The sequence below is a fragment of the Dromaius novaehollandiae genome, chromosome 16 (genome assembly GCF_036370855.1).
Source record: "Dromaius novaehollandiae isolate bDroNov1 chromosome 16, bDroNov1.hap1, whole genome shotgun sequence".
In the NCBI taxonomy this organism is placed as follows: domain Eukaryota; kingdom Metazoa; phylum Chordata; class Aves; order Casuariiformes; family Dromaiidae; genus Dromaius; species Dromaius novaehollandiae.
In genome coordinates this window covers 20,489,814-20,501,382 of record NC_088113.1, presented here as the reverse complement: position 1 = coordinate 20,501,382, position 11,569 = coordinate 20,489,814, and the positions used below count along the sequence as shown (strand labels likewise).

The 11,569-nt window shown below is 46.8% G+C and overlaps 1 protein-coding gene across 1 annotated transcript; it reads right to left on the bottom strand.

Annotated features, from left to right (window-relative positions):
- Positions 1–4,065: 4,065 nt before the first annotated feature.
- NSFL1C (NSFL1 cofactor) lies at positions 4,066–11,543 on the bottom strand. Its single transcript, XM_064521674.1, has 9 exons — positions 11,390–11,543; positions 10,561–10,658; positions 9,449–9,523; positions 8,059–8,224; positions 7,612–7,704; positions 6,822–6,931; positions 6,218–6,355; positions 5,512–5,676; positions 4,066–4,448 (listed from the first exon to the last, which is right to left on the bottom strand). Exons 1-9 carry the CDS (start codon positions 11,489–11,491, stop codon positions 4,286–4,288), a joined length of 1,110 nt encoding a protein of 369 aa, XP_064377744.1. The 5' UTR covers positions 11,492–11,543; the 3' UTR covers positions 4,066–4,285.
- Positions 11,544–11,569: the final 26 nt, after the last annotated feature.

Genomic DNA, 11,569 nt, shown 5'->3' with positions numbered 1-11,569 from the left:
GGAGCAGACTGACGTCAGTCATTTAGTCATTCCTCCAACTAAATCCATCAGGAAAGCTGAAGACCCATCCAAGAATAAGTCATAGCACAAAGGTCACTTTCTAGTTCTTGAATGATTTATTGTCATCCAGCGCTAAGAAGCAAAGACTAAGTCAAATATGACTGCTTATAACAAAAGGCAAGGAAAACATCCACCTGTTATTTTATAAACAATCAAAAAAAAGAAGAATTAGGCCAAAATTAAGTGTCATCCTCTCCTAGCTGCAGGTGTGCCCACTGAGATTACTTGCTCCCTGTTTCTTGTCACGGCTTCATCTGCCAGCTGAGCTAGCTGCGTTTTGTGCCACAGCAAGGCAACCAGCTGGGTGATCTCTGCTGTTAACCTTGTTCGACCCAAACGGAGGAGGATGCGTGCACGTATGCAGGGGGTGTTACGTGAGCAGCTCCGGCGGCAAACAGGAGGAAGGACAAGCAGCCGAAGGGACAGCGATACCTGGAAAGGGATGTACTTACACCAAGATCACTGAAACCTATGTGCCAAAGCTACCGGGATAGCAGTACCCCCGAGGCAGACAGACCCCTGACCGTGCAGGAGATACTGAACCAGGAAACAACCAATAGCAAAAGCATTAGAGCTGGGAGGAAAAATTCACAGGAAATGGTGCAAACCAGCCTTTTGTGAGGAAACGCTATCAGAAAACACAGGAACTAGATTTTAGCAAGGAAGAACATGTAAAAAGGAAGAGGAGGAAACAATGAACTATATATGAATGAAAGAAATCTGAGGAAGCCCTACAATTAGCAGTTTGAGAAAAGGAAAACTGTTGAAGTACAGTATTCAAAGAAAAACACTCAGATGCAGTGAAAGACATCAGCCACAGACAAAACAGCGCAGTAGTAAGAGTGTGAGCTGTATCTTGGCACACAGAAATTGAAAAAAAAAGTTTTTGCATGCAATATCAAGCACTGCCGTGACACCAAAGTGTGTGAAAGAACAGAAAGATGGGCAGAATACTGCTGTAAGAAAATGATCAAAAAAGAAAAATTCCAAAGAAAAACAGTTTCCCACGCACAGAAGGAAGAAAAGGCACTTCTCTGTAGGCTGAACAGAGCATACGCCAGTTTTAGAAGAGCCCAATCTCTATGACAGAACAAAGAAAATGATAAAAAAGGAGATTTTACTACAGAGAAAGCCAAATAAACTCACTAACAATAACTACAAACTATATGACAGTCAGAAACGCACATTTACCTTCCTGCCAGGGCAAGTTGGAAACATCCAGGAGCTGCACAAGCGATAAGTGAGGCTGCTCATACCCTTTATAAAAGCAAGGCGTCTCTTTCCACCTCTTCCTTTTGTGTGTTCTAGTGCATTACTCCTTCCCTATTAGTACGCCTAGGTGGGTTGTTTGCTTTACAGTTTATTTTGTATGAAAGGAGACAAACTTAATACAGCAGATTCCATGCGTATTAATTTCAGTTGGCGCTACAGGCTCTTTTGTCGGCTTTGGAAGAAGATATGCCTATCTTGGTTACTGATACCACTTCAGTGCTTCACTCAGGCAAACTTTAGATAGCCTGGCGGCAGGACGGGGCTGATCCTGCTCACCAGGAGATAAGGACTTCTCATTACTTACAAAAACAAAAAACAAGGGAAGAATCAGAGGAAGAAGGGATCAGCAGCAGCATCCCAGCCAGCTCGCAAACGCACGTGAGCACAAGGTGCAGCTCCCTGCAGACAGCTTGGGGCTCGCAGCAAGCTTCCCAGCAGGAGCCTCCCGGTGAAGAATAGCTTCTCTGCAGCACTGCCACCCTCCGGCTTAGGGCATAAAATTCACTTTTCATAGCAGAGAAACAGCTCAGGACCAGGAGCCCTTCTGAAGTTACCACCTCTCCATCCCACTCCCGAGGAGCCATCTGATAGAAAACCTGGCTGTGAAACTTCCCATCATCGAGCAGCATCTATGCAACAAAATCCTCAGTGGAGCTGTTGGCTGTCTAGTTGCCAATTCCCATTAATTTGGGGGCATCAATGCAGCCAGCTCATCCAGCCAAAGATCATGAATGCCAGCTAGCCACCTCCTCAGTCCTCTGATACCACCACTGAACCGAGGCAGAAACAAGAGACAACCGATTTCTTGTCTGTTAGATAAGCTTTCTTTCCGGCTCTAGGGCTGCATCCTGTCCAGCACTCTGGAATATGTTATCCCAGGTCCCCAAAATGCCATGTGGGGAGAGGAAGGTCAGGAAACAAGGATGCAAGGCTTCCCCTGACAAACAAACTTAAAATAAGTCTCCTCCCACCAGACAGTTGTGACTACTCTTAACTGTGAGGGAAGTTCCCTTTCTGGATTCTCTGCACACTAGTTCACACAGACAGTAAGTGGTCATAACATACAGCAAACGATGCAGGCAAACCCCAAGCTCACCCGTCAGAGCAAGTCTTTAAAAATGCTGCCAAGCTTTTCAATCTCATTTAGCCGAAGACAGCTAACCATTGGGAAGCCTGCTAGCAGTGCACCCCAAAGCCGTAAGAGTAGACATCGGCATACACATCACCCAAAATACAATAATAGATGGCAGCCATTATTAGAAAAGGTCAAACGCCATGTTCCTATTTTGTGTGTTTTTAATGATTGTTTTCACAATAATTTACAAATTTGCTGTTACGCACATTATATATCCAGTTAGTAATGAAAAAATGTGAGTTAATTCAACTCTCAGTAGAGAAACTGCTATAAAAAAATGCCCTTGCTTAGGTCTGGTATCTACTCCCGCACTTTTGTATTAATGCATCCAGCCAAGCGAGTTCCTCATGCTGAACCTGCCCAACCTGCTGGCCTTCCCCCGGACTACGCATACCTAAGGTTTGTTCTCTGCTCACACTTAGGGTGAGGATCTGAAAGCTTCAGAGCACTGGGGGGGTGGACTTAGAGTGCACCAGCCCCAGGGGTTTAGGGCGACTAAAACAGGAAACAGAGTGCATGCTCTAACACTTTGCATAGCCACAACCCAGCTTCTTTCAAAGAGATATTGCTGGTCTTAGCACAGCTCCTAGCTAGCTGATGTCTGGCCTAGAGCTCAGCCCAGCTCTGAAGCTCTGCTCCGAAGCCCAGGGCTGGAAGAGCGAGCGGCTGCAGGTCGGCGCCCAGTGCCGCAGCACGACGCTAGGCGGCAACTTGCACACGCGACACCGCCTGAACCAAGCCAGCGCCACCAGTCCCTCCTATCTGGGAGCACTGAATTCACCCACAGGATCCTCTTCAAAGGAAAGAGAAAGAAACAGAGACCTGAGCCCAAAACACAAACAGTGGAACGGACCAACGCTGGAGAATTCCAGGTATCCAGCTATATTGGTACACAGCAGAGGAGAGGAAATAAAGCAAAGGTTACTACAGCCTTGAGTTTTTCCACCTGAGCTGTTCCCAACATCTTGATAATTCATCTTTTAAAATAAAACCTCTCCACTTTCCAGTAAGATACACTGTTTGCCTTTTACTTTTAATCACTTCACACTGATTCAGCTTTGTGCCTTGTTGGAGAGAAGAAGTCAGCAGCAAGTTGTGTTTCTCAAAGAAAAGCAATACAGCAAGTTAAAACTGCAAACAGTCCATCTGGACTACTGGAGAAAGTGCAGACAGAGTAGGTGGATACTGCAATGAAGCCCATACGAGCTCTGCTGGGGGAAGGAGAGTCAAAACTTTCTCTCCAGAAAAGGCCAAGAAGACACATCCAAGCTCTCCCCACACTCTAAACAACAGCAGCTGTTTCACAAAGATTCCCCCCACAACACGCTTACAGTAGTGTCATCATTATCCTGGCAATCAGATCACCCATTCTGGTGTAGTTTATACTTAATGTGCAAAAATGAAGAGTATTTTGTAGCAGTCCTTGGAGGAGAGGGAAGAGTAATAGATTGCTATAAGCAGTTAATTGGCATGGACGGAAACTGCTCCCTGGGAGTTCCCTTCCCCTTTACCTTCCTCCCCTCTAGAGAGTGCAGTAATGCAATCCGCAAAGGTAACTAAACTCCCCAGGGAGAATTTGTGGCACAATAGGCTGCAGCTCCTTTCAAAACTGGTTCGTTTTGTTTATTTATTTTAAAGTCCACTGATCATCACAAAAAAACATGGGAAATGCAACTAAAGAGAAAAAAAGTCCAACCAAGACCTAAGAACCCAGCGCTACGAGTAGATGTGAGCCTGTGCTGCACGGCGCAGGTGCACACACAGGACGAGACGACACATGCGCACTGCAGGCAGGCGTGTGGCGAGAGATGGGTTCCTTTATATTAACCGCTGAACAATGACAGCGTTGAGCAGGTTGGCTTCCTTCAGGGTTTGGTTCTCGTCAGTCAGCTCTTTATTTGGGAAGGTGGTCATGAGGATGAAACTGGTGGCAGCCATTGCTGGCCGGGCATCTACTATGAAGAGCCGGATGTCACGGATTCTGTCCAAAGGGATCAAAGACACAAGGGTGACGCTGTTATTTCACACCCTGCAGAAGCGCATGGCTAAATTCACCCTTCCCAGAGCATGCAACCCTACAGTCACTGCACTTGCTTCCCAACTAACAGCAGAGGCCACAGTCAGACAAATCTACAATTTCAGCTACTCCTCCATGGGCTCCTATTCAGTGAAATAACACAGGCTGCTTTATTAGTTTAAGGATTTCCAACTTAATTTTTTTTTCAACTAAATACTCTTTTCACTCTCCAACTTGAATGCCTGTGGTGTCAGGCAACTACTTAAAATGCTTCAGAACCCTTCAAGACGAATGGATTAACGATCAGGTTTAGTGAGCATCGCTTGACACTACTTGTTATAAGTAACTGCTTATCACACACAGCATAACCTAAATGATCTCAACCCCCTAAAGCAGCTGCAACAGCAACATTGGATCTATTTCCTGCACCTGAGCCTGGAAGAGGGTTTTTGTAACTCTTTGTAGCATGCTTTATTCTCCTATAGAGACTGGAGGATGCTCAGGCTCTCCAAGATCAGCTAGATGAGAAGAACTTCAGGACAGAAGTCTAATGAAGCAATGGATTATATAGCCAGCTTTGCTTAGCCAGGGGAACCGAACTGTTTTAGGAGCACTCCTCTGTGCCCCAGTCAGCACAGGGAATAGCCCAGTAGAAAAGTTTCAGCTGGAAGTCAGAATAACTGAACCAAGGTCCTAATTACCTGACAGCTTCTACAGTTCTTAGAATAGTTTCATTTTCTATAGTTGACGTTAAGAAAAGTTAGGCTGATAATACTGAACCTCCCAGATACAGTTATCACCAGCTGTAATCCATCACTACCTGGAAAGCAAATCCTATCCTTCGAACAGTTAATGACTGCCTTAGAACCCCACAATAAGTTTATTCCTATTCACCTATACAGAAGGATCCCCAGAGCTCCCTTTAGCAGGCTAGCCAGGATTTTAACATCTGCTCCAGCTGTGCACAGTTCGCAGTGTCATTCAGGCCTTGCCAGTTAGTAACCTGTGTTTCCTGTTGCCTTTGTACCTGTGATTGTGGTTAAATTTCTGGACCAGTCGCCCGCCGTCAGCGAGCCGGATTTGAATGTTGGTGATGGGCTCCGACTCATCAATACTGATGGCAGAACTGGCTTTGGCTTCGTTCTCTGCCTGCTGGGCTGGTGAGCTGGTGCCCATCACCTGGGGGACAGTGCTGAGAACAAAAAGACACAAGGAGAGCTGTTACAAACCAAACGAATCACCAGGCTGCGAGGTGCCAGCAGCCAGGCACACAAGCTTATTGCCTGCTGGGCCCGACTACCAGGTTTCCTAGTCAAGAGACACCAATGTAAGCTGGGAAGATGCAAGAATAATTTCAGGAACCAGCTAATAAGGTCACAGGTAAGCAGGCACTTGTCTATAATTTCAACACTACCATCTCCCATTAGAGCACCACATCATGGGTCTTCGCACATCCATAGGAGCAGGGTCTTACGACTATGAAACACTGCTTCTACATAACCTAATGTGATGGCTTCAAACTGGAGATCTGCCTCCTGCCACTAAAAGGCTGAGCCATCCCACAGCACACAACAGTAAGCCCCATTTCCCCTCTCGGAGGAACACCTCACATACCACACACACGCTAAGTACCTTCTCCTCAGAGGGAGGAATCAATAGGCTCATCCCACCAAAACTCTCAAGTGACTTTCACAGACCACTGACACACCAATGCAGCGCTGCTGCCTTCTCACCTGCCCAGCTTTTGTCCTTCTCCAGTAAAAGCTTTGAAGACACTTTTAGGTTTCACATAATCCTCATCACGGTGATCCTCCATATCCAGGTTCACTTGTCCACCCCGTGCTAGCCTGCGCAGCTCTGCTGGGACCTCCCTGCACAGAGAGAGAGGATTCTGAGGAATCTCCTTGAAGAAGGAACAAGTCTGGAGAGTGAAGAAGTGCCAACCACAGGATCTGGTGCAACCATGGACCTCTGGACTTCCAGGAATCACAGTATATTCTTGCTTAATTAAGAACCTCCCCACTGACAGACACAAATTAAAAGCTACTTTTCCCAGGCTCTAGCCTAGACTAACATGCCTTTTTGTGATGCATCAGAAATTGTCACCCCAAATATGAAAGTCTGTTTGCTCATTTTGAACGCTCAAGGCCCCACACAAACCAAAGCTGCTTCTCCATTCATCTAAAATAAGTGTTCATGTTTTCCCCCCTGCCAGTTTCTGTACTAAGAATTCAGCCCTCTTAAGAAAGGGCAAGTGAAATATGCTACTGGTTCAGCACCCTAGGTTCCATAAATGCCTGCATTTCACAGTACAGTCTGTTCTTTCTCTCCCCTTACCCTCTGCGGATATCATCAAGAAACTGGGCATTGGATGGATCTTGGTAGCTCCTCAGCTCTCCACTGTCCAGACTGAACCCACTCTTCCACAGCTTCAGTACAACATGCACCTGCAATTGTGCCAAAAAAACAATCAGCCCCACTGAAGCACCTTAGTAAGAACAATAACCAGAAGCAAAGTGAAAAGCTGCTGAGCAGCAGAGGGGTTTCAAGCTGCAGACAATGTTCCAGCAAGGTTCCTCTGGGCTGGTATAATCAACAGGGAGAAAAAAACCCAGGCACTGGCTATGTAATGCTCTCACATCAGTTCCTAGAGGGTGACATCTCAGACAGCACTACTGTCCCCTTTTTGATAAATACGGTTGAAGAGTCAGAAGTGCATTAGGCAAGGAGCCTAAGCCAAGCTCCCACCAAGGTCAAGGTGCACATTTGCTCACAAGCCAAGCAGGACAGCATCTTGCACTGGTGCTCTAACTTCCATGAGTCTTCAACAGCTGAAGACTTTACTGCCTAGTGCTCTTTGCGCACTACTTGTGTGATCAATATAGTCACACTAAAGAGGCTGAGAAAAGATTCCTACTCTTCTAAGGAACACTCAGGTTCTTCATTAGAAGTTCATCAGAACACTGCTTACTTAAGACCCAAGCATCTATTACTTTCTCATCAGAAATCCTACAGGAAGCAAGATGTACTGATCAGGCTTTATAACTCTCTGTGCTCTCAAGCTTTGCAGCTATAGGACAGAAATCCCTCGGGTGACATTCACAAAACAGAAGAGAGAGATACTCACATCCTGAGCAGAGTTCTGCCTCCTCTCTCCTGCCACATAGGCAGACTCCTCCTCTGGAGTAGCCCCGAGGCGATACCCTCCCCCTGCAAACGGCTGCAAGAGAGAGGCAGGCAAACAGTTTACAGAACAACATACACCCAGGGAACAGCTACATTCCCTTTCCCCAATACCGCTCTGAATAAATGGGGGCTTCATAGCCTCAGCAACATGTATTATCCCACAGACACAACGAGCAGCTTGAACTAGTTGACACAACGAAGTAGCTTTCCTTGCCACTGTGACATATGAGCTAGAGCTGCACTAACAGAGGAGTCCAGACTCTGCTGTTTTAAGAAAATTCCAGGGGTCAGCAGCATTACAGAGCTATCACAGTGGCAATGAAGAGCAGATTCCACCAGCTGAGAACAACTGAAATGGGAAAGGAAAAAAGAATTCATCGCTCCTCACTTTAGGCTTGCTAGTCTCGCCACTGTTCTTGGCTGTCCGGTCCACTGCCACCGCTCCATGCTCCTTTGCTCCTTTGAACAGATCTTCCACCAGCTCATTGGGACTCTTCTTCCTTGGAGGGCCAACAATCTGCTGTCCACTTCTCTCTGAGCCTCCGGCATAAAACCTAGACAGCAAGCACACATCTGAGTAAGACTGCAGTTCCTTCACATGGACCTGTGCTTCTCCAGGAGCTGCATGTGAGAGGACCCAGCAGTTTTAAACCAAGATTGGTTGTTCATTTTTGTACAGCTTAATGAAACAGATTAGATACACAAATATTAGTTATTACCAGTATATCTTCCACTGCAGCTGCTTACAATAGGTGGTAATTACAGGATTTTAGGGAACAATCCCAGCAGTGCAACAATGTGTAAAATCATCCACTGATCAGTGATAATGAAGTAACCTCAGACCCTCAACTCCCTCCGGTCTAGCAAGAGAGAGTCTAAACTGACAGAGCTCAGTTTCAAATTCTAGTACCAGCTGTATTGCTAACTCCTAACAGGAATTTCAGCAGGTCTCTGACACCTTTTTTTAGCTCTTCTCTAAGATGGAAGAATATAGGTCACATCCAATCGGTATTTTGAGGGAAGACACACATTCATTCTACACTTAAAGATCACCACACACAGGACTGATCTGAACTAGAAGCAATAAATCCACAGTCAGTGCAGTGCAATTAAACCCAGTCTTTTTCCAGGAGCACTTAATACTTTCCAGCTGGCTTGGAACACACACTGAGCAAGCTCACACCTGGTTGAGGAGGACCACACAGCCTACCTAGCTCAGCCACCTTAGGGTGTGTCAGCTTCATTCAATTTACTCTGCACGTTAACCTTAAGTGTATTTAACTACTTACAGCTGACACTGTAGAAAACTATCCCATCAGTATACCTTAAAGGGAAAAACTGTTGAAAAGGGGACATATTTTTCCTTTCTATCTCCTTAGCCCTTACATTCCCCTTAAACTGCATTTCAAAGGAAAACAAACAAGCAAAAAGAACATTCCCTGTAATATTCCCACATTTGCATTCTCTGCAGACACAAATGTTGCTCATGCCCTTTTTCCATTCTCAGTCTAGGGCTTCCACAGTCTACCTCAGACTTTTTCCTCTCTCAGCACAATTCGGTGATGAAAGCTGGTGTTCACACAGAAGTGAGGAGCACATGCTCGCACACAGACTCTGCACAGACCAACCCTTCTGTGTCAAACCTGAGATTTTCCAGTACAGGAGCTTCCTACCAATTTAAACCCACTTAAAAAAAAAAAAATCTGTATACAAGTAGCAAACCGTTGCATGAGGGCAGAGACAAAACCATAGGTCTACGTCTTTAACTGAAAACTTACCGCTGTCCCTCTTCCTCTTCATCATCATCCTCCTGTGCATGAACAAGGTCTCTGAACGATGTTACCCGATGGTCACTGCAAATCAAAGCCAATCAAACTATGTCAGCCTCAGGACACATTTCAACCACATAAGAAAAGCTCCTGAACATACACAGCACGTTAGTTTGACTCTTTTCTACTTTTAGGGTCTGATCTATTTTTCTGTGAAATCATAGGTCAGCACAGGGGTAACTGAGCGATGAACCAAGCTCCTGGACGTCTGTTCCAATTACGCCAACAAAGAAGAATAGCGGGTGCCCTGGAGGAGACTCGGAAGGTGGCTGCAAACGCAGCAAAAGCAGTAAATCTTCAGTCATCTTCCCTGTTAACGTACTAGGTCTGGCTGCCTTTTTCAGAGAACAACCATTATCGAATGCACACAAACTCAGGTCACCCTTCTGGGCCCCAGGCAAGTCCAGCCTCCACAGCCTTTCACTCCTGTTATTTCTGCCGAGGTTGTTACCTGCGATCCAAACTGAGGTAGACGGTGTTTTTGCAATATGGAATTTATTCAAAGTCTGAACCCAGACCACTTTTCCACACAGATCCTTCAACATACAGCCAGTAACCCTCTTCCCCATACTCCCTCTCTTTAAAATGGGACAGTACTTCCCGGCTGCACAGGGATTTGGCAAGGCCAAATCAACATCTTTTTGTAAAATGCTAGACCTGATCAGATAACGCATCATACAAAATTACAAAATATTTCTCCTGGGGAGATCCAATCTGCTTAAAAGAAAGGGTTACCTACAAAAACTAAAATGGTTACCTACTGATTGCCTTCCAGCCTCAAAACGCAAAGCAAGTTTTTCCTGAGCAATGAGGCAAGTTATCCTAACTGGTCATCGGATGAGTTGTGCAACAACAGCAGAGCCTGAGATGTATAAATGCTGACTTTTTCACGATTTCTCAAGAGTCATATAAGGTAAAGCACATCAAAATGCAAAGATGTTTCCTCTAATAAATATACATCGATACTTTGGATAGAGCATGCACTTTTAAGTAAGTAATTTCCACTCTGGTTTATGAGCCCCCAACAAGCAGATTGGTGTGAGCTGAGGCTCTCACCGCACCTGGGTGCAGTGCCTCTGGATATAGAGCTGGGTGTTGGCTGGGGAAGAGTCAGGATGTCGTCATCGCCCCCATCCTCGTAGAAACTGGCAAGGGCGATCTGCAAAGAGACACCACAGCACCTTTTCAGGATGAGAGCAAGCGCTCCACAAAAAAAAAAAAAAAAAAAAAAAAAAACCACTAACAACAACTAAAGTTTCTATCACATTAAAGCTCCTGAACCACATCAACACTAAAGATATTTTACATGATTTCTCCCCTCTGAAGTCCTAGCAAAGCCAAGCTCCTAATGCCAGTTTCTAGTGTTTGGCTTTGTTACGCCAGGACACGTACTGCAGTGGTTATTTCAGAATGACCTCCCCGAACAGAGGCCCTTATACTGCAATATTTTTGCAGGGGTTACGCTAAAATTTCTACTCTGAAATAGCTGCTTTTGTGACACCCACGGGTAGAGGCCTACAATTAATTAAATAAAGCCAGATATAAATAAATTTCGGTGGGGGGGGCCGGCACCAGGTGCCTGATGCCTCACTTAATTTGGGGGGGGGTCCAGGCCGCTGCTACAATCAACGGCGACCCCAACTCCCCGCTGGCTTTTAGGGAAAACCTAGGAAAATCCGGCAAAACCCCAAGCACTCGAATGCCGTGCCCCGCGCCGAAAATTTAAGCATTTCCAGCCCGGCGAGGAAGACGGGGCGGGCTTCAGCGCAAATGACCGCGGCTGCGGCCGGCCCCGACGCCCGCAGCCCGGCGAGGGGGGCGGCGGCGGGGCCCGGCGGGGCCTGCGGGAGGCGGCGGGGCCGGGCCGGGCCGGGCGGCGGGGCCGGGTACCTGCAGGTCCCAGCCGGCGGACTCCAGGAAGAAGCGCGCTCGCTCCTCCTCGACGCCGGTCACGGCCACGAACTCCCTCAGCGCCTCCTCCCTGTCCGCCATCTTGCCGCGGTGCAGCGCCCAAAGCCCGCCGGGCAGCCCCGCGCCTGGCCCTGCCCCCTCCCGCGCCCCGCCCCGCCC